At 50.6% G+C, this 22,813-nt stretch overlaps 2 protein-coding genes and 1 pseudogene across 3 annotated transcripts in view; all 3 read left to right on the top strand.

Annotated features, from left to right (window-relative positions):
* The window catches only part of ZNF185 (zinc finger protein 185 with LIM domain), a 40,231-nt gene extending 19,169 nt beyond the window's left edge, over positions 1–21,062 (top strand). The window contains exons 16-22 of one of the 2 annotated variants that reach the window (XM_045285567.1): positions 11,890–12,087; positions 12,296–12,400; positions 12,767–12,847; positions 17,168–17,233; positions 18,167–18,269; positions 20,352–20,450; positions 20,654–21,062. In XM_045285567.1, the coding sequence (XP_045141502.1) occupies positions 11,890–12,087; positions 12,296–12,400; positions 12,767–12,847; positions 17,168–17,233; positions 18,167–18,269; positions 20,352–20,450 (652 nt within the window). In that variant the 3' untranslated portion in view covers positions 20,654–21,062. The remainder of the gene's footprint in view (positions 1–11,889; positions 12,088–12,295; positions 12,401–12,766; positions 12,848–17,167; positions 17,234–18,166; positions 18,270–20,351; positions 20,451–20,653) is intronic. The other variant, XM_045285568.1, reaches the window with a different exon arrangement.
* On the top strand, positions 2,554–2,845 carry LOC101639279 (small EDRK-rich factor 1-like). Its single transcript, XM_045285569.1, has one exon. It carries the CDS (start codon positions 2,554–2,556, stop codon positions 2,731–2,733), a length of 180 nt encoding a protein of 59 aa, XP_045141504.1. The 3' UTR covers positions 2,734–2,845.
* On the top strand, positions 3,096–5,037 carry LOC123521164 (annotated as a pseudogene).
* Positions 21,063–22,813: the final 1,751 nt, after the last annotated feature.

The following is a 22,813-nucleotide window of genomic DNA, read 5'->3' as shown; positions in this document are numbered from 1 at the left end:
AGACTGTAGCCCAAGTCTCCAGGGATGCAGTTATGGGAATACCACAAGCATAGGCTTCCAGCGTGTCACATGGCCGGAGGCTGGAAACCCGGGTGAGCGTGAGGCTGAAGGGATGGCCCTGTTTCACCATTTCAGTCTGTAGGGGCTGCCAGCCGTCCTGACTCTGTGCGCGTGTGCGTGTTGGGGATGGGGGTGGGGTTCCTCCCAGGATTGTGCCAATTCTGCTCCATGTGTTTCATGAACATAAAAGAGAAACCGGTTTCCAAACAGGAAATCTTATTCTGAGGGCAGGACTTGGACACAGATTTGGGGGAACACCATTTAGTCCACAAGAGGGAGGAGTGAGATGCATGTGACCTGGCCCAGAATTAAGCTCAAGCTAGGTGTCTCCAGGGAGCCCCAATGGAACTGTTCGGTAACCGCGGGGCTGCCAATGGAAAGGTCGTTGGTTCAAACCAAGGGACAGCTCTGAAGAAGAAAGCCGAGACTGTCTGCTGTCCTTAAGACTGACCACCTCCAAAACCCTCTATAGGAATCAACCCAATGACAGTAGGATCCCTGGTGGCGCCATGGGTTAAACAGTGGGCTGTTAGCCTTGGGAGGAAGATGAGGTCGCTTGAAAGATTGACGTCCTCAGAAATCCCGTGGCGCAGGTATACTCTGTCCTGTAGGGTCACTCTGAGTCCAGGGTCACCTGATGGCAGTGGGTTTGTGTGGGTCTGTTGGCTCAGGAAACTCCTGGGGTCACCTGATTTTGGGGCCTCACCCTGCCTATCAGCAGGGTAGGAAATGGGCACTTGTGACGCAATAACCTGTCCTGGGCTTCCGTTTCTGGCTGGAGACACCATGTAACAAGGTAACTGGGGGTGGAGTGGGGGCTGTAAGGAGACTCATCAGCCATTCATGCCACTAGTCACCCCATGGGCCGGTGCCCCTCTCTCAACTCAACGCTGCTGGAACAGAGGGGCCCCAAGTGGGTGGCTGTAACAAACAACATCCTATCATGCCATCGCCAGCTTCCTTTCAATCACCAAGGGCATGTTTCTCCGACTGCTGCTTTGGCACATTGGATTACTTTCTGACCAAAGACATTGGTGAAAACCTTCCATTTCTTCCTCACTAGCCTTTGGGTTTGTGGCATGCATGCGTGGCGATGAGATTTTCCTGAAGGCGGATCGACATAGTCTTATCCCAGACTACAGTGTACTTGGAAAAATATCTAGAAAGGTTCTCTTTGATTCTGAACGCAATGCTGTTCCTCTTAACTGTGTCGTTCCTAGCAGACTAATCCATATGATTTTTCTGATTCCAAATGGCCAACACCAGTCCATTTCAGCTCACTGACGCCCAGGAGATTGATCTTTAGGCATTCCCTTGCCCTGTTGACCTCTGCTTATTTTCCTAGATTTATCTTTCACCCTTGCCAACTTCCAATCATTAGAGTTTTCAACGGTTTCTTCTCACCTTGAGTTGTGCCCCATCAGCAAATAAAGAACCTGGAGACCCCAGTCTCACAGGTTTTCCTCCATCCACGTCACTATGGCCGACTTCGTCTTTAAGACGGTGGCTCCACCTCAGTCACATTTCGAGTGCCTTCTCCTTCCGCACTCCCTGTGACAATGTTCTGCTCTTATTCCTTAGGCCTTCCATACCTGACGGCATTTCATTGCTATGTGCAAGGTGGTCAACAGCTCCTTCCTCCCAACTGAGGAGCCGAGGCCTTCTTCATTGTCTGTTCTTAGGCTGGAAGGTTTGAGACCTGTTCACCTTGGGTGACTGTGACTCTGCTGTCATTTGGAATACCAGTGATGTACCAGCAACACTGCAACCCACAAGCCACCACAGTACAACAAACTGACAGCCAGGTGGTGGATTTGAATTCTGGTGCTGGCCAAAAACATATTGACAGTACCATGGCAGAAGAACAAACAGTCTTGAATAGCCAGAAAGCACCTTAGAAGCAAGGATGGCAAGAATTGGTCTCACTCACACCCAGCGTCTATTGCCACCCTACTGATCAGAGGGGAGCTGCCCTCGTGGGCTTCTAAGGCCCTGACCCTTCATAGGAGTAGAAAGCCTCCTCTTTCTCCTGCAGAGTGGCTACTGATTTCACACTGGCAGCCAGATGCCTACTCCATTATGCTACCAGGGTTCCTTCAGGGAGGCCCAGGCCCTGGAAATGGACACCATATTTGGTAGCGGGTCGGTGTTGACATGAAGGAGATAAGGAGAGGACAAGGATCAATGTAAACAGCTCTGCCAGGCCGTGGGGCTGTTGGAGGGGCAAGAGCCTGGCGAGAGCTGTAGCTTGACAAAGCTCCTTTGTTTGCTATGTCATGTTGAAGTAAGGAGCCTTCACCCCTGCTCCCAACCCCACCTCTATCCCCCAAGGCCAGGACAGAAGCGGTTGCATGATCGAGTGAAGCACTGAGCTGATTCTGACCGCTGAATATTCGCTGCAAGACCTCCTTCATCGGTGACGGCGGCCGTGCGTGCGAGGGAACCGTTGCTTCTCTGAGTCGCTCTCTCCCAGGCTCTGTCCCTGTGGTCGGCATGGCCCGTGGAAATCAAAGAGAACTTGCCCGCCAGAAAAACACGAAGAAAACCCAGGAGATTAGCAAGGGAAAAAGAAAAGAGGATAGCTTGACTACCTCTCAGAGGAAGCAGAGGGATTCTGAGATCATGCAACAAAAGCAGAAGGCAGCTAACGAGAAGAAGACAAGAGAAAAATGATGACTGGCTAGTTTGGAATACCTGGTGCTCCTGCCAACGAGGTGTATCATATGCTCTGAGATCAAGATTTTGTAGAGTGAACCATCATTACATATGTTATAACTTATCCTTATAAAACGGTCTATTTTAAACTTAAAAAAAAAAAAGACCTCCTTCATCTTCACTTTTTCTAGCTGTAAAAAACCCTCAAACTCAGTGCCGTTGAGTCGCTTTGACTTACAGCTGTAAAAAGGTACTGACTGAAAATAGCAGTTGGGACAAAATGGGGACATGCTAAGAGTTCACACTGCAGGTGGCTTGAGGCGATGGAGATGTAAAGGCGCATTGCCAGCTCATTGGTCTGGCAAGAAGTTCGGCCTCAGATGGCTCTGAGTAGACCAGGGCATGCAAGAAATCGCTCCTGACTGCATACCTGGCATCCAAAGATCCAGACTTTAAGCAGCACATTCAGATGAACTAAAATGGAAGCATGAGGCTGACTTGTGACGACCCTGCAGCAGTCAGAACTCAGAGTCCTGCACTCACCTGTAGAAAGAGGTTGGTCTTTCTACTGGTCTTCTGTTGGAGAGACTAATTCTCACCATTCCTTTGAGACTCAGCTGTACCAACTGGGTAGACGATCTCATTGAATTGCTCACAGGACTAAAGGACTCGGAGAAGAGGAATTATTTTAGACTCCAGGGCATCCTGCATCTGCCCGTTACTGGAAGCAACCTTAACTGCCTGCTATTTCCTTGCTACCGAAGCAGGTAAGAAGTGCTCCAACTCTGCAAAGAGAACTGTGCCCAAGTGTCATCGTCTGATCTCATTCAAGTGGTACAAGTACCCCAGAAGACAGCCTGCGGGATGCTCTTCGTATTTTAGGAGAATCTTAGATAATCTGTGGTTTTTGCACATGCAATTCTCCCTTTTCTGCCAACCATCTGGAAGGCCAGGGTTTAAACTGTGACAATGCTCAAAGAGCCCTGCCGAGTTCTGTAACTCTAGACGCATCACAGGGATCATGGCAGTTCACAATGTAAAAAAAGATCACAATGTAAAAAAAGAGCAGTGGACTGGGTGAGAAACGCAGCTTGTCATTTCTAAAGAAAGAGCTTTGCATCCAAGGGGCTCCTTACAGTCACCTACACTGAGTTCTGTCAAGATCAGAAAATGAATGGACTTCAACATGGGTGTTTTATGATGATGTGACAGTATCATCCCCACCACCTAAAGGACGAAAATTGGAGAGGCCAAGAGAACCCATGATGTTGATGGTGTTAGACTCTGTGATGAAGGAAGTAACCCTCAAAGCACTGTCTTTGGGCTCCGAGACAGTGGAAGGCATAGAAGATGTGTCAACATAGACTGAAAAAAATTCTCACCTATCTCAAAATCTAGCATAAGCGTGCTCCCTGTGGAAAGGAGGAAGTTAGCCTTTACCTAATACCATGTTTCCCCGAAAATAAGACAGTGTCTTATATTAATTTTTTGCTCCCAAAGATGTGCTAGGTCTTATTTTCAGGGGCTTTCTTATTTTACCATGAAGAAGAATACGGTACAAAGTTATTTACTGTTTTACTAAAAGAGACCTTGCACTTCCTGTCTGCTCCGACTGCACTGCGGCCAACACTGAGCTGCGCAGCGGCCGCCCGCCGCTAAGGTCCAGAGTCCAGAGTTGTGGTAGCTTCGAGGGGCCTTATTTTCAGGGAGGTCTTATTTTCGGGGGGGATGCCTTATATTTCAGCGAGAGGCAAAACTGTAAGTAGGTCTTATTTTCGGGGGATATCTTACTTTCGGGGAAACAGGGTAGCCATAGGAAAGCCCTGGATTCAGTTAAGGAGCAAGACAAGAGAATGAGTAAGACAATTGAGAGAAGTTCCCTGAGCTCCCGAGGACATCATACAAGCCTTGCAAGAGGGGAAAAAAGACAAAGAGTAGCCAAGATTTGGCCCAGGGCCCCCAGGAGAGCGCTCAACGCAGGCCTGCTCTCCCGGAGGGCCCAGTCTGTTACTGTTGAGTGCCACTGCCTTGTGCAGCATGCCCTTTCCTAAGAAGCTAACCCAGAATCCGTGGAGGCGGAAAGGGCTGAAGGGAATGGATGGAGCTTGGGGAAATCTGTAAAGGTTCTATCCTTGGAGCCCATGACCTGAACAGTTCAGCAAGCCAGTGGTTGGAAAGGGGAGACATCTCCCAGGTGTGGGTGGACATTATGGCTTTAAGTGTTTGATAAACATTAGGGAGGAGGTGGATGAGGCATTTATTGAAATGCATTGGGTTGAGGGCTCAAACGGGGATTTAAGCCTCCTGCTTTGTACTTTGTAACATTCACCTCTCCGCCGTCTAGTCCATGCTGGCTCATAGTAACCCGACAGGATGGGATAGAACTGCCGATGTGAGTTTCTGAAACAAACTGTTTACTGGAGTGGAAAAGCCTGCTTTTCTCCCATGGGGGCCTCATGGCTTTGAACTACAGACCAGACCCTGCGGAAAGAAGCCCAATGCATAACCACTATGCCACCAGGGCTCCTTTGTACCTATGTACTTAACCCAATGAGATAGTTAAATTTGATTATGCCAACCTGGCCGATGAACACATGTGGGGTTAATTGAAGGCCGGAGAGATAAATGGCTCGGTGAGCCTCGCCTTTCCAGTTCTCGGGTCTCTTGCTTTGTGATGGTCAGACCAGGGTGCAGCTGCCTCAGTCAGTTCCCTGCTTCAGCTGGCAAAGCTCACTTCCTGCGAGACATCCCTAAGGAGAAGCTACATGGACCTACCCTGATGCAGCCCTGGGTGCTGGAGCATCCAGGTGGAGACCCCTGCCAGCGCTGAGATGCTTACACATTCACTGACTCAGCTTTCCTCCTACAGTCGTCATCATTGCGTGTGTTTTGTGAGATGGAGGAGGACTTTGTGAATTGGTGTCAGACATATGGGCTAATGTGCTTGGGCAGCACTGGGTTGGGATGTTTTCTTGATGTGCACTTACCCTTTAAGTAAAACTCTCTCTTATACATATGAGTTTCTCTTATACATATGCGTTTCTATGGATTTGTTTCTTTAATGTATCCAGACTAACACACCCAATTTTTGGACTTGTTTTTGGTTAACCTGCACATTTATCTTGCACAGTTGGGGAAAGTGTTTATAAAAGTAGCCTGCTGTGGAGGGACCATGGGAAGCCAGGGAGAATTTTACCATTGACCCATTAGAATAGTGCTTCTCAACCTTCCTAATGCCGCGAGACCCTTCCATACAGTTCCTCATGTGATGGTGACCCCCCAACCATAAAATTATTTTCGTTGCTACTTCATCACTGTCATTTTGCTACTGTTGTGAATTGTCAGGTAAATATCTGATCTGCAGGCTGTATTTTCATTGCTACAAATTGAACATAATTACAGTGTAGTGTTTAATCACAAAAACAATATGCCATTATAGATTGTGAGATATTTATTTCTAATGACAAATAAATGAAATTTTGTCTTGAAGCATGGTGGAGCATGGGTAACAGTCTTCACATTGGGTACTCATAGGTGGGTGTATCTGCATGTGGGTGGACCCGCCTGGAGCTGGATAGAGGAGCGGTGTCTCGGTTCCTAAGACCATCAGAAATATGTTTTCTGTGAAAGGGTTGTTTGACCCCCAGGTTGAGAACCGCTGCATTAGAAGCATTATGTGGACTACTCTGATGACAGAAACTAACTCATGTTAAGGCCACTCCACCTCTGCTGGCTGGTTTTGTTTTGTTTTTAAGTGACAAGGAGTTGTCTGGTGATCGTTCCAGGGGATGTATCGTGGGCATCAGCAGCAACCAAAAATCATCCAGAAACTCAGGACGGATTTCAACCTGGCTCAAGCTGCTCCCTCAGCTTGGACTGCTTTTCTGAAACCAATGAGCTGGTGTGGGGGCTGGTTTGCTTCCTCAGAAAGGGTGGCCCGCTCTTCCTCTAAATGGAGATCGTTCGCCAGGACTCTCCCGAAGTCACCTTTCAGGACCAGACCGATTGACGATGTTGTTGTTAGGTGCCATTGAGTCGGCTCTGACCCATGGTGACCGTCTGCACAACAGAAGGAAACCCTGACTGATCCAGTGCCTGAGCCCACTGTGGCAGCCAGTCTAGCTCCTTGAGGGACTTCCACTGTACCACACACGATGTCCTTCTCCAGAGACTGCTCTCTCCTGACAGCGTGTCCAAAGGCTGTAAGACAAAATCTCCCCATCCTTGCCGCTCGGGCTGCACTTCTTCCAAGACAGATTGGTTTGTCCTTTTAGCAGTCCATGGGACTTTCATTTTGTTTTGTAAATAATTTATCGGGGGCTCTTACAGCTTTTATCACAATCCATCCATCCATCCATTGTGTCAAGTACACTTGTACATATGTTGCCATCATCATTTTCAAACCATTTTCTTTCTACTTGAGCCCTTGGTATCAGCTCATTTCCCCTCGCCGTCATGAACCCTTGATAATTTATAAATTATTATTTTTTCATGTCTTACATCGACTGCTGTCTCCCTTCACCCCAGTTTTCTGTTGTCCGTCCTCCTGGGGGTTGTTATATGTTGATCACTGTAATCGGCTTCCCTTTTCTCCCCCCAACTTCTACGTACCCTTCTGGGGCACTTTCAATATTCTTCTCCAGTACCACAATGCAATGCATCAATTCTTCTTTGGTCTTCCGTATTCAGTGTCCAGCTTTCAATGCAGATGAGACTAATGCAATTACCATACCTTGGGTGAGGCGCATCTTAGTCCTCAAAATAACAGCCCTGCTTTTCAAGACTCTAAAGAGGTCCTGTGCAGCAAATTTACCTAATGCAACCTATTTTTGATCTCTTGACTGCTGCTGCTTCCATGAGCATTCAATTGGGATCCAAGCAAGACGAAATCCTTGACAATTTTAAACCCTTTTCCATTTATCATGTCACCTGTTGGTTCAGTTGTGAGGATTTGTGTTTTCTTTACATGGAGTTGTAATCCATATTGAAGGCTGCAATCCTTGATCTCCATATGCAAGTACTTCAGATCCTCATTTTTAGCAAGCAAGGTTGTGTTACCTGCATATCTCAGGTTGTTAATGTTTCTTCCAATCCTGCTTCCACATTTGTCTTCATATAATCTAGCTCCTTTGATAATTTGCTCAGAAGACAGCTGGAACAAGGATAGTGAGATGATACAGCCCCGATGTGTACTTTTCTTAATTTAAACCATGCAGTATTTCTTTGTTCTGTTTGCACAGCTGTTTCTTGATCCATCTACAAATTTCTCATGAACACAGTGCAGTTTTCTGGATTTCCCCTTCTTTTCAAGGCTATCCACAGTTTGTTATCATCCACAAAGTCCAATGCCTTTCCATGGCCACTGAAACACATACAAACATCTTTCTGGTAGCCTCTGCTTTCAGACGAGCTATCTGACATCAGCAATGGTGTCCCTTGTTACATGTCCTCTTCTGAATACTGCCTGAACCTCTGGTAGTTCCTTGTCAAGGTGCTGCTGCAATCATTGTTGGACGATCTTAAGCAAAATTTTACTTGTGTGTGAAATTTTACTTGTGTGCAATATCAGTGATTCTGTTCTATAGTGTGGCATTCTGTTGGGTAAAGGATGGGCACAACTAGGGATCTCTACCAGTCAGTTGTCAAGGTAGCTGTCTTCCACATTTCCTGGCCTGGAAGAGTGAGTGCTTCTTCAGCTTGCCGAAACATTTCAATGGGTATTCCGTTGATTCCTGGAGCCCTCTTTTTGGCTAGTGCATTTAGTGAAGTTTGAACTTCTTCCTTTAGCACCGTTGGTTCTTGCTCATGTGCTATTGCCTGACATAGTGGACTGTCGACTAGTTCTTCTTGGTACAGTGCCTCTGTGTATTTTTTCTGTCTCTTCTTATGCTTCCTGTGTCCTTCAATACTTCGCCCATAGAATCTTTCAAGATTACAACTTGAGGCTCGACGTTTGCCTGGAGTTCTGAGTTCTTTCAGTTTCAGATGTGCTGAGCATGTTCTTCCCTTTTGGTTCTCTCAATTCTAGGTCCTAACACATTTCGTTATGACATTTGAATTTGTCTTTTCAAGGTGGTCTTTGAAATTTTCTATTCAGCTCTTTGTCCTAATCATTTCTTCCGTTTCCTTTTGTTCCTCTCCGATGAATCCTGCCTCAGACCTTGTTGCAGGTTTGGGCTCAAGTAAATGGAGGTCGCTACAATGTCTGTCAGACTAGCCCAGACTGCAGAGGCGATATTCAAAGGACCACTCCACTCCACTGCAGTGCCCGTCTTCCCTGGCCAAGCCTCTTATATTATTCAGGGAGGGCAGAATACAGAAAGCAGAAGAAAAAGCAAATTAAAATTCATACATTCCTAAGTAAGCCAAAAGTATATTTAGGTACAGTTTCAGGCGCCTTGTTTTATGGCCCTGTTCCTGGATTTTGTCTCCAGCATGCCCTTCTTAGAGGCTCTTGATAAGGAGACTGGGGTAATTTAAACAAGAAGGCACCCACAGACCTGCATTTTATTGTGATGTCAAAGCAGAGGCTCTTCAGAAGAGACTCCCAGGGGAGAATGCCTTTGGGAGCGAAGTGCTCTTGTGACAGTTCTGCTTAAATGTGGTAGCAAGAGCTTGTCTAGTTCAACCTGAGAAAGGACGGGGCAGGGGGAAAACTTGAGGAATGCCAGAAAGAAGGGTAGTTGTGGGGCGTGCTTGTGGATAGTCACATGCTGCGAGATGACGGTTTTAATGGTGTTGATCTCAGAAACACTTCGGAAAGCATTGCGGTTTTCATTTGTTTTGACATTGGAATCTCACTGAGCTCTGTTTTAATTTTAATATGAAACTATTCAGAATGGACCCAAAAAAGACTTGTGCTGACTTCTCAATAAAGTAACACTGTTGGGGGGGTCAATTCGGAATAGTTTCATATTAAAAAGGAAACAAAACAAAAGGGCCCCAATAAGCGAAAGCCTGAGTGGTGTGGTTCATTACATCAGCGGATTTGAACTTGGTCAGTGCTGATAGCCAGGCTGTGTACGCAAGCGCGCTTTTGAACCTGAGTTAAATGCTGTGTGACTCCAGGAGTCTGCTGGCATCATGTGTGCGGCTGCACGTGCCACCATTTCCCGCCTCCTAGGGCTTAGTCGCAGTGCTCACTGAGAAATGTGACCATCAACCCCTTGAAAGGACAACCCAGAGTGAGAGATCACTTGACTGGCGGTTCTCCAGCGGCCATGCCCAGGTCGGTCCCAGATGGCGCCGTTGGTATCACGAACGAATCTCATCCTCTCCCAGGTCCCGCCCTCCTAGGAACTTTTGGGTGTTTGTGGCCCTGCCCCTATTTGTAAGGAGCTCTGGTGGCACCGTGGGTTAAGCACCTGGCTGCCTCCCAAAAGGTCGGTGGTTTGAACTCTCTGAGGGGGACAGCTGTGTCAGTCGACTGATGTAAATATTCACAGTTTGGAAATGCACGCAGGCGGTTCCATTTTGCCCAGGAGGGTGTTTCTGAGTCAGATTCGGCTCAGGGCAGTGGGTCTGGGTTGTAAGTTCCCTCTTTGTTGGGTCGCCGTCCCTTTGAGAATCTAGTGAACATGACCGCCTTCCTGCTCCCCAAATGCAGGGCCAAGTCCAGTTCCACTGTCACGAGCGGCCGACCAATAATTACTGAACACTCTGACAATTTTGAATGCTCAGTTTATTCACTGCAAACACACCTTAAACCATCTAATAATCCTGATGTTAACTCGAACTAGAATATCATTGCAAACAAATATCAGGTGGAGGGGCAACACACTACATTATTCTGTCAGCATCATTGTCCCCATAAGCATTGCTCTCATCGGTGGACACACCCTGGGTAGAGTTAGAGACAGCAGGAGTTGATGTCTCCTTGGTTCCTAACTCTCTGAGAAGTCAGTGTCTCTACCTGGGTTTATATCGCAGTTCAGCTGTCCATTTGACGTCATTCTGGAAATTCCGTGGTGTTCTGCCAAGTCTTATCAGGGGCTCCCCAGACTTTCTGGGGTGGCTCTTCAAACCATCTGTTGATTCTTGGCAGTGGCTCCACATTTAGGCTGGGCCTAAATCATATATTCATTTCTTTTCCAAAATGCAGTTTCTTGTGTCCATGTCTTGCAAGGTAGTTCTAGGATGCTCCCATCATGCAACACAAAGAAATGAGGTGACTCACTTATGCATAACAGGGCAGCAGACGGTTCTAGCATCCTCTTAATGTCTGTTTCCTCGGCATCTGGCTGAACAATTTGTGTGTGTTTTCTTGTAGCTAACAGTTATGTCTTCCTATTCCATTTCCAAGGAGAGGGTATTTTGCTCTTTGAGAGAGACAAAGAAAGTTTGTTGAATTAAGATTCCATGTTTGATCTAAAGAACCCCCTGGTGGATTGGTGGTGAATAGCTTGGCTGTGATCCCCAAGATCCTCAGCTTGAAACGGCCCTTGGGAGACAGACGAGGCTTCTACTCCCATAGAGTTTCAGTCTCAGAAATCCACAGGGGCAGGGTGACCCTGTCCTGTAGGTTCACTATGAGTCGGCATCATCTCGATGGCAGGGAGTTTAGGCTTTGGGTGTGAGTGTATTTAACAAAAGTGTCTATTGCAGCACACAGTTTGATCTTTAGCTCAGAGCAGGGGAGGCTATCTTCTGCTCTTCAAGGCCGACTTTGGCAGAATGTACTTTGTTAGCATCTAGCCTCCCCGGCTCTTGGGCCTGGAGATTTTATTTCAATAGTGTTTCCATTCACTTGAGCCATCACTCCCCGACAAGCTTGGTGTCCACCCTTCACTCCCCTCCCCCTGACTCAGCCCACCAGGACAGCTTGCCTGAGAAGCCCCTTCCTAGAAAGCTGTGCTCCAGTAAAATTGGAGGCCTTCTGGCCCCCAGGCCAGGGGGATGGGACGGCGAAGGGAAAAGCTAGCGAGCAAAGGGCAGACAGTGCCCAATCCTGAGAAGACCTTGTCTTTGCCAACCGGAATGAGGTTGCCAGAGCACGTGGAGCTTGCCCTGGTCTTGGAGCAACGGGCTGCTTGGGGAGGGGCTGTGCCTGGGTACCCTCTGCCTCTCCCTCAGCAAAGAGTCCCTCAGGGGTGCCCAAGAGGTGACTGTGGGTGGTGGGGAAGTAAGCCTGGTCCCTGCCACCTGCGCCCTAAATGTGTTTATCCCCTTCCTCAGCACCTTTTCGGGGCATGAAGATCAGAAGGTGGTCACCCCAGCCGGAGAGGTGTGGAAGGAGCAGCCCACAGCCCCGGTGGGGGACCCAGGAGAGCCTGCCGCTCCCAGTCTGCAGCCCGCAGATGCCGGCGGTCCGGAGGGGCCACGCCACACCCAAGGACCTGAACTGCTCATTGAACCGGAGGACCACTCGGGCAGGTGAGGAGGACTGGGTGTACGGTGATCATGCTGCCAGCAGCCCGGCGTGTCCTTTGCCCTCTGTAGGTGTGAATGGCCAGGTGTCGGCTCAGAGGCATGGGTCCAGTGAGTTAGAAGGACAGAGAGCAAAAGGAGGGGGGGGCGGCGCTTTACCGCCCACGGTGTCAAAGGCCGCTCTCTGAGAGGTGGGTATGCCCTGTGTTTTCAGGGTGAAGAACCCCTTGAGCTGCACAGCAACACTCACTGCCACCGCCGAGCAGGTGCACACTCTCCCTCCACCGCCCCCGAGTGGACTGGACTCCAGCTCAGCCATGTAAGAAGGAACACGGGGCGCTGGCGGGACTGCTTCCTTGCCAGGAGCCTCTGGGTCTCCGCTGCTCACAGCAGCCCAGCAGCCAGGGCCCCGTGGTGCTGTCCTCGGCTCCTGTGTGTGGCCCTGGGCACAGATCTGCAGACATTCTGTGTCCCAAAGAGGAAGGAACTGAAATGGCACTTTCTGGGGTGTGGGTGGCCAGTGGCCCTGACCTCGTTAATGTCCCTAGTGCAGCATCCCCCTCCATGGCCCTGTAGGGTGAGGGGGCCCTGCCCAGCCAGTGCAGGCCGGAGGCTTGCCAGGAAGACAGTGAGGAGGGAGGGCTGCAGCCAGAGTCTGAGCCCAGGTACTGCTCTCCTCTCACAGCAGAGGGGTCCTCTTCGTGAAGGAGCGCACCAACATTAGTGAGGTCTCATCTGGGAAGCTGACGTCTTCTTGCTACAGCAGGTGAGGCCGCCCCAGTACCTTCTATTCCATGGCTGCCCCCATCCTTCGACATATGGTCTCCTGCTCAGCGTGGAGAGCCCACGTTCCCACTGGCTCACCTCCCTCCAGTATCTCCTCCACCGTCATCACCGCTCTATCACTTCTGCTCCCTCCTGTCCTGTCCCTTCAACCCTCTCTCTGCCCTGCTCTGTCCTGCTGATGCTCCCTGCTGCTCCCCTCACCCGCCTGAGACAGGGCCACTTCTTTGGTGACACACAGCAGCTTTCGGGAGCTGCCTTTGGAGCAGGCCACAGAGTCAGAGGATTCAAACAATTTGCTGGTTGTTAGTATAGTAACAGGGTCTGAATCTCTTTCATCATCCTCAAAGAAAGCCTATACACATGAACTGTCCCCCACATCATCATCCCCAGCCCCAGGAGAGCACAAGTCTACTTCCCACTAACTGGCTTAGCCTCAGTTTTGTAGTGGGTTACAAGTTGGGCTATTAACCCCATGGTCAGCAGTTGAAAACCACCAGGCGCTCCATCAGAGAAAGATGAGGCTGTCTCCTGTAAGCAGTGTCAGTCTGAGAATGGACAGGGGCCGTTTGCACTCTAGGCTTGCCATGAGTTGGAAGTGACTTGATGGCAGTGAGAGCTTTGCTCAGGGAACCTTCAAAATGAGAAGTAGTGTAAGCAACACCTCTGCCACACTTGCCATAGGTGTCCAGCACTTGTCTCTGGTTAGAGGTTTGAGTCCACATAGAGGAACTGAGGAAGAAAGGCCTGGCTATCTGCAACCTAAAGAGCATTCAATGGAAACGGTATGGAGCATAGTTCTATGCTGGTATGCACAGGGCGATCACGAGTTAATGTGGGCTTGAAGGCAACTGATTGGTTAGTTTGTGGGGGGAGGTCAGATGCTTACAGACATCTTCCCTGAAGGCAATCCTGCCAGACTGCACAGGGGTGGGCCTGCTCCCTGCTGCTGGGGACAATTGACTGTTTCTCCTTAAGGTTTGCGACCATTAGCTTGGTTCTTGTAGGTGGAGTTCACACCCTACTGATAATGTTCTCATCAGCTGAGCCAGGCAACTGGTCAAAGTTAAGCTGCCATCCTAAATCTAGGATCCGCCCATCTTGTCACATGTATACCCCCAATCCCTCCTCTTCCTATTGCGGGTACGCCCCTAGACCACCCCCTTCCATTACTATATTACCTATAGCGCAACCCCTTCCTGTGACATATGTTTTTACCTGTAATTAGTGGGTTTGCACGCCCCCAAAAGATATATAAGCCTGGGTTATCAGTAGACGGCTCTCTCTTCCTCTCTCGCCCCCTCACTCTCTTCCCCCTCTCCTCTCCCGTCCTCTGTTTCCCTTTCCCCTTGTCCTCCTTCCCTTCCCCCTCTCTCCACGTGGATCACCAAGCGGAACTGAGGTGAGCAATGCTACCATGTAATGTGTCTGACTGCATTATTGTAATATCTCTTCTATCGCCCATACTCTCTATGACTTTATATAATACTTATATATCTCAACTGTACAATTGTGCTTACTGAACCTGTGGTCGGTGGGGGGGGGGGGGCGGTGGCGGCCATCAGGGTGGCTCCATGTGGCTCATCAACAGAAAAGTCGGGGGGGGGGGGGGGGCTTGCCTCCCACCCCCACCTCATACTACAGTTAGTTGGTTGGTTGGAAGAAAGAATCAGTCACTGGGTCCATGAGCCATTAGCTAGCAGACAGTTGATTGCTTCTGTTTTACACAGTGGTGCTGAGCACGAATGGGCTGAGTGTTCAGATCTCACATCTCAGCTATTGCAAGCCCTGGGAAGCTCAGTGCTGCTCAGACACAGAGGGAGAGGCTGCCAGGCAGAGCCGAGGCACTGCTAACTGACTGGTTAGTGGAAGCTGGCAGAGGAGACCGTGGGTGGTAGAAAGACTATGTGTGTCCAACTGCTAAACTGGGCACTCCAGTTTATCCAGAGGTACTGCAGAAGAAATACCTGACAATCTACTTACAAAAGATCACTGTGGGTCCCCATGCATCAGAATGGACTGGATGGCCCCTGCTTGGTTTGTGAAAAGATGGTACTGGAATCTCTGACTAAGCATACGATTAATGTGCCCAGCTGCTAGCTGAAAGGTTGGAAGAAAGCTCTGGCAGTCTACTTTGGAAAACTCAGAGACCGAAGCCAGGATGGAGCCAAGTGCTGCTCAGGTGCACTTGATGACCACTGGTTACTTGGTTGGAAGGTAGGATAGTGTGATGCCAATGTTCGTGTGCTCTACTGGTGGTTCTAGTTTACTCAGAGGTGCTGAGTAAGAACATCCTGGCGATCTGCTACGTAATCAGCCATTGCAATCCCCTGTAAAGCATAGATGGAGGAGGCTATGAGTTGAAGCCGATTCACCGATAGTGGATTGGCTAGTTGAAGATGGCATTGAAGCCCCTGAGTGGTAGAAATGGTTTATGTGGCTCATTGCTAACCAAAGTCTGGAAGTTCTAGTTTACCCAGTGCCATTGTGGAAGAAATGTCCATCAATCCAATTTTTAAAGCAGGCACCTAAAACCCTGTACAGCACAGTTGTGTTCAGACACCCATGGGGTCACCGGCAGTCAGTGTCCAAGTACTGATAACTAGTTGTATTCTTAGGAAGAGGTGCGATGGTTGTAGAAATAGGCCCAGCTCACATGAAGGTTGGAACTTCTCCGTGGACATCAGTTGTGCTTTGGCATGTGTTGGGTCACCATGAGACAAGGTTGTTGGGTTGGATGCTGGAAGGATAGGACTCCCTGGTAGGTGGAAATGGTCATTTCCCCTGGGGCTCAGGGAGAAGATGTAAGCTCTGTTTTACTCAGAGGTGACGCAGAAGTAATGCCTGGTGATGCAGGAGAGAACAGTTCCACCCCAAGATATCCTGGCTCCCCATGAGTCAGAGTCGACATGATTCCTGGTGGTTTGTTGGAAGGTGGGGAAAGCAATGGTTGGGCAAATATTTAATGTGTGTGGAGCATGGAGGTTGAGGTTTGCTCAAAGATGCTGAGGAAGAAGCCCCTTTTTATCTATATCCAAAGCAGCAGCCAGGGAACCCAAATGGAGTTCAGCTCCACTCTGGAGTTTCTGGCTTGCTTTGTACTGTTTCGAAGAAGGGCCTTGCAGTTGACGTCGAAGATCAGTCTTGTACACTACAGGTCCACGCCGCACAGTGAGGTGGCAGTGCCTGGAAGCAGACTGTAGAACTGATGGCTGATGTGCCTCTCTGATTGTCTGACCCCGCCCTTTTCTCCTCTCCTCGCACCGCTTCTCTGCTTAGTTCCGCCAAATATTCCCACCCTGACACGTCCCTCTATTTCATGTCACTGTAATTGTCATGTGTTAGGTGAAACTCGCCTCCTGTCTCTGTCAGGCAGTGGGGATTTCTTAGAAATAAGCTGTAGCTTAAATGATGTCAGCCTCTGGGGGAAAATCTCATCACCCCTAATTGCAAAAGGGCCCTTCTGGGTGAAGAGCCACTTCTGCCTGAAAAACAACCAAAAATCAACGAAACAAAACACCTCACTGCCATCGAGTCAGTTCCGACTCAAAGCAGCCATTGTGGCCTAGTGCTGGAAATATAAGGTCAGCAGTTCAAAAACTACCAGCCGCTCCTTGGAAGAAAGGTGACACTTTCTACTCCTGTAAAGAGTTACCACCTGGGAAACCCACAGGGGTAGTTCTTCCCTATTCTACAGGCCCCATTTCCAGCAAAAGATTCTTCTTTTTAAGTGTACGTTTTTTAAATAAAAAACACGGCCACTGAGTCCAGTGGCACCGACACCATGCTCTGTGCCAGGGAACCCTGCAGACGCGAAAGCCCACCTGCCATCTGGACCGTTGCTCCGTGGCCCGAGGAGTTCAGACCCATACAGCATTCTCGAAGTGGCCGGGTATGGCGTTCCCAGCCCTCAGAATGTCTGAAAGCCCCACAGACCTACGCCCCCAGAAATGGCTGCTTTATGTTCTGTGAATGTCGCCTAAGTCCTTTCTTTCGTCACAAAGGCAGTATTCGTGGGAACAGGGAGACTGAAAAGGAACCCCTCATCCTGCCCCACGTACAGCTGTGATGTGGGCAGGGGGCCTGCTGCCCCTCTCTCCCCTTGCCCACCCCCAGTGTCTGGATGTGGAGGTGGATGGGCTCCTAGCCCCTGTCTCCCTCTCCCTGACCGGGCATCCCTCCTGTTAGGAAATGAGCCAAAGGCCTCCTGGTTCCATGGGCCGACGGGTGATGGCTGGCTTCCCTGGTCAGAAAGGGCCCCCAGTCCCTGACTGCTTCGCCTCCGTCACTGTCTTCCTTGCAGTTTCCACAGTTGCAGTGGCGGAGAGGACACGTGGGACATGGAGAAGCAGTCCCCATGTGGCAGCAGGTCTGCCCGTGCCCCCTATGGGAGAAGCTCCTGACCCACTATTAGAATCCAGTGGCAGCTTGGGCCAGGCTGAAGAACCCTGGCTGACTGCCACAAACCTGGAAGGTCCAGCTTGGGGCCGAGTAGGGAGGGCTGGTCAGCAATCAGGGAGTCCCAGGGATGAGGAAGTCCCTTGTGCTTTGTTATCCCTGGAGATGGAGCCACTTGTTTCTCATGGGAGTGTTCTGGTGGGCAGCTAGGGAATCCCGGCACACAGAGAAGGGTGGGCTAATTCTAGAGGAGCCGATTGGAGCCAGCCACTCACTCCCCAGAGGATGGCTGAGCACACTTCCCAGGGGGCGACCCACCCACACGACCCCTCTGTCCCCAGTGCAGGGAGGACAAGCCCAGACTCCTTCAGTACCACTGTCAATAGGCTCAGGCCTGGGCCAGAGCGAGGGAGCCCAAGGTCAACGGCAGAGAGATCTCCCAAGGAAAGCAACCTCATTTGGGCCCAGAGGCTTAAGGCAGGCAGACAGGGACTTGGGTGAAGGTCAGGAGCTAGACCAGCGGTTCTCAACCTGTGGGTCGTGACCCCTTTGGGGGTCAAACGACCCTTTCACAGGCGTCACCAGATTCATAACAGTGGCAAAATTACAGTGATGAAATAACAACAAAAATAATTTTATGGTTGGGAGGTCACCACAACATGAGCAACTGCATTAAAGGGTCGTGGTATCAGGAAGGTTGAGAACCACTGATCTAGACTGTCACTTTCAGACTGAAGATGCCCCATAGGCAGGCCGTCTAGGGGAGTGTTCTTAGGCTTCCAATGGCAAGATGGGCTCTGAGATGTGGGGCTGGGAGGAAGGGAAGCCCGGTAGGATCCACTGCAGAGGTCCCTATGCCAGCCTGATTCCAGGGGCCCTGGGGGCCTTGCTTTTCTTGTCGTAGAACAAACGGAAGGCTCTGCACATACTGCAACCGCGAGATTGGAGACTGCCCCAAAATTACCCTGGAACATCTTGGCATCTGCTGCCATGAATATTGCTTCAAGGTAAGTAAGGGGGAGAGGCGGTACAACTCAAGTCCGGGAGTGGCTGGTGGCAGGGAAGTGCATTCTCTCGGATCCGGAGCCAGAAGTCCAAGTTCAGGGGGTCATCAGGGGCAGGTCCGTTCTCATTTTTACATAGCGCCTGGTACCCTTGGCTCTGCTGGGAACCTAACTGAGGGCATTTGCCCAACACAGTCACCTTCACACATGCATCCTGCTCATACTAAGGTGGGAGAGGGCACTGCCAAGATGCTGGGGCTGGGTCAGCTGGGCCGCACAGGCTGCTGGGAGCTTGGCACTTTTACTGTGATTGGCACCATGGGAGCCGATTGCAGCTGAGAAGTGAAGAAGGGACAAGGATGGAGAGCGGTCCAGCCACTGGATTGGCAGGCGGGGGTGTGGTGTGGTGGGTTGGATTTGGTGAACTGTGTGAAAATAAAGCTAATAGGTGTTGCTGGGGCCGAGTCCATGGGTGGCCAGTTGCCATGACCATAAAGACAGAAGGGGAGCAGTTTGGGCACATGACCAACGAGGGCAGAGGCAGAGACGGGTGCAGGTGAGAGTCCACCTGAGAAAGCGAATGAGGCTATGTGTCAGGGCATAGGGACCCCATGTGCTGAGTGCAGCAGTAAGATCACAAGGGGGCCAGGGTCCTGTTGGAGGCGGAAAGGATGGGAGTCAGAGGCAGAAGTGGTTGCCCCTCCGAAGGGCCCAGCAGGCTGGCCAGGGCTCTGTCAGCATGGGTGTTGGCCCATGGGTCTGCCTGCCCAGAAGCCTGCGTAGGGCTCACTGTTGAATGTTTCTCTCTTGAGTTCCTAGACTCTAGCTTATCTTACTGCAGCTGCCCCTACTGCCCCCCTGAAGGGAGATGAGGGCACCAGAGCTTTGCACCAGCCCTCAGGGACCCTGCCCCTCTCAGCATGGGCACTCCACAGGGAGCCAGCTGTGGTCACTCGTGCATTGCAAAAGTGGAGGGGTCATTCTGCTGGGGAACAACACCTCCCTCTCTCAGGCTCGCAACTTTCTTTGGCCTTTAAGCAAGTTGAATCAAATAAGACTTAGACAAAATGGTGCCTTTCCACAATGTCAGATTTATTTGTCCAATAGGTGACAGATCAATAGACAAATTCATGAAGCCTCATGGTCCTTTGAAAGAGTGCTGGTGGCCTAGTCCTTATACCTTGGACTGCTAACCTCAACGTCAGCAGTTTGAAACCATCAACTGCTCCAAGGGAGAAAGGCAGGCTTTCTATTCCTGTAGAGTTTACAGTCTTGGAAACTTGCAGGGCAGTTGTACCCTGCCCTATAGGGTCACCGTGAGTTGGCATCGACGCAGTAACAGTGAGGTTTTTCCCTTTGTCACGGTCCTGAGTGTTAGGCTAACAATTCAATTCTACCCAAAGCATCCATGGTGCCAAGGTCCTCCGACAGTGACTCGGGACTCGCAGTGGACGAGTCCCGAGCTTGGTGACACGACGAAGGGAAGCTCTCAGCCTCCAGTGGTCACAGCTGGTCTTCAGGCTCCTCTCCTTTCCCCAAGGCAGTGTCGCGAAGAATCGGCCAGTAGCGCTCAGGGCCCCCAGAGGAGGTTGACTGTGCTGGGTGAGCACGGACTGCCGGCTGGCTGTCTCTTTTGATGTGTGGCTAGTACATTCATATGTGTCATTACATACGTCATGGATCACGTCATTTTTCTTTTCAGTCTAATGTATATGCTCATACGTGACTGCTTCAAAAACAAAAGAGGCACTTCCAACCAAGTCCCCTGCTCTGGCCTCAGCACCTCTAGATGCTGTTCCCAGCAGCTCCCTGCCTCCCTTTCCCTCCCCCCACTCTGGAGGGTCTGCTTTGATTGAGGTCTGAATTTTGCTTGGGTTTTCAAATCCAGGTAAAGGCATGCTTTGGCATTGTGCTGAATCACGTGGGGGAGGGGCTGCGTGTTCGGCACCCCGGGGGGCGCACATTTGTTGTTTCGTGCTGACTCATGCCATGTAGGGGAGCCTGCTGTGGACCATGGAGTTGTTGTGTGGGGTGCCCTTTGGGCAGGGTGGAGCCCCCTGACCGTTGGACCGCACTCTCTTCCAGTGTGGGATTTGCAGTCAGCCCATGGGTGACCTCTTGGGCCAGATCTTCATTCACCGGGACACCGTCCACTGTGGCAAGTGCTACGAGAAGCTGTTCTAGGTGGGTCACCGAGGCTGGGCTGCCCATGCAGTGTGCTGTGCCGGCTTCGGGGGTGGGGAGAGGGGTCTGAACCCTACACTTGAGCCTGAAGCACAGAGCAGACATTGTCCTTGGCAGGGACTGGGAGGGGAGGCACTGGGAGCTGGACGGAGCCCTCAGGCAGCACCCCTCCTGTCTCCTTATAGCTTCTCTTTGCTCCCCAGGTTAAGATGCTGCCGAGGATGCCTGGCCTGCCAGCCTGGGCCTTTCCGCCTCCTACCCTTCTCCCCCCAGTTGATTTCATCCCATCGTCCCTCTCCCTGCTCCAGGCCACCTGCATGTCCCTGGGGGCAAAGTGCCGAGGCAAATGCATAGCTTTGCAGTCGACAGACAGTTAGCACAGCTGTCCTGGGGGTCTGCCAGGACAAAGAAGCAAGCGCCTCACAGGCTGTGCCCTCACCTCTCCCAGGAGCCACCGCAGGGGCCTGGCCTGGGGCTTTTCCTTCCACAAGAGCAGATCCCCCCGCATCCCACGACTTCACCAGCCAGTGCTTCTAATCAGACTTGCTTAACCTGCCCTCACGTGCACAGTTATCATAATAAACACTCAGGTGTCACCTGTGGCCCAGTGTAGGCCTGGTGTTCTAAGTGTCATTCTTTGGGGTGCCGGACTGTCGGTGTGATTCCCTCTCCTGTTACATGAAAACCCTCCAACCAAACGCAGTGCTATGGGGCCAAGTCCGACTCATGTTGTCTCACAGCGACCCTGTGGACAGATGCACAAAGCACTGTCTGGTCCTGGGCAATCCTCCCGATTGTTCTCTAGTTTGAGCCCATCAATGCAGCCACTGGGTATAAGATTTCTCAGCTTGTAAATCCTCATGGGAGCAGCCAGCCTCATCTGTCTCCCTCAAAGTGGCTAGTGGATTAGAACCAGTGATCCTGTCCAACAGCACCCCAGGGTTCCTTGAAAAGGGCTGTGGGAACTCTACATGCAGTGCTTAGGGAAGTCTAGATGGGGCCTGGTCTGCAGTGGACAGAGGAGGCTTCCTATTCTTGTAAAGGGTGACAATCTTAGGAACCCCCAGGGGAAGTTCTAACCTGTACTGCAGGCTCACGGTGAGGCAGAATGGATGAACTAACAGTGAGTTGGGCTTAGGGACTAACATATACCTGCTAACAGGTATTATGCCCTAATGTTGGCTATCTGCACTGATCCACACCTCAGTGACAGGCACCATGCTCACGCTGCTATGCCACCAGCACCACGGTGATCTCCAAACCTTTTCCCTAACCCCACGCTCAGTGTCCCATAGGCCAGAGGTTGGCAAACTTTTGCGACAGAAGAGCCATTCTGTCCCTCCCAGCCATTTAGACTTACTTGCGAGCCACAGATGTATTTTCATAAACAAGTGAAATCACCATTGTCTGAATAATACCCTTTTCTTTTGTTCAGTTTTTCTTCTGAGCCATGTGTATGGCCCTGAAGAGCTGCACGGGGCTGGAGAATGGCAGTTGGGTGGCCCCTGCCCTAGGCAATCATTACCCCTCAAGACCCCCAGCCCCAGCCTCAGCTCTACATACATTTTTAATGTTATGTCCATAGACCTTGGTATCTCTGTAAGACTAGGGCCCTGAGCCCCCAAGGCTTGGTGTCTCCTTCCCTCAAGGCATGTTCAGAACTTCCCCCCTAAGCTCTCTGCTCTCCATGGATAGATTGGCCGCAAAGGTAACCACATACATAGGAGCATCAACAGCCATCTGATACGTATCCGCTCTTGCTCTCCTTACCTGCCCTGTTGGCACGTGCACTCCTATTTCGCAGCTCGTTAGCGCCCATCGTTCTTTCACACCCAGGCAGGTTCTCAACCCTCTTGGGTACGTCCAGTGACCAGGGGCTCAGGCTCTTATGAGCCCACCCTGTCTGCCTCCTGCCAGCCCTCTTAACTCCACTTCTGATATGCCCATCCTTAAAATACCTGATGAGCCTTCACATCTAACCCCCAATGTATACCAGTCCCCAAGATTACATCACGGCCCCAGGATGTGAGCCTCCCTGAGTCTCCACTCTGCCCCTAAAGTGTTCCAGGCTTCTGAGTCTTGGATCTGACGAGGTAATGGGTACACACCAAACCCCTGAACAGATAAGGGTGATCAGATAGAAGCCATGGTGCCCAGAGGTACTCCCTACCCCCACACAGAAGCCATGGTGCCCAGAGGTACTCCCTACCCCACACACGTGCGCGCATGCACACGAAGCAGGAACCTTGGGACCCAGTGGTAAATAGCGACCCCATTTCCCCAAAAGTAAGACATCCCCCCCAAATAAGACCTACTTACAGTTTTGCCTCACTGAAATATAAGGCACCCCCCAAAATAAGACC

The sequence above is a fragment of the Echinops telfairi genome, unplaced genomic scaffold (assembly GCF_000313985.2).
Source record: "Echinops telfairi isolate 266 unplaced genomic scaffold, ASM31398v2 ScPeMD7_7472;HRSCAF=8510, whole genome shotgun sequence".
Lineage (NCBI taxonomy): Eukaryota > Metazoa > Chordata > Mammalia > Afrosoricida > Tenrecidae > Echinops > Echinops telfairi.
Note: the sequence above shows the minus strand (reverse complement) of the source record. Positions and strands in the feature narration are given on the sequence as shown.

Excerpts from the sequence above, each read along its gene's own strand:
- LOC101639279 (XM_045285569.1), top strand. The coding sequence starts at position 2,554 with ATGGCCCGTGGAAATCAAAGAGAACTTGCCCGCCAGAAAAACACGAAG.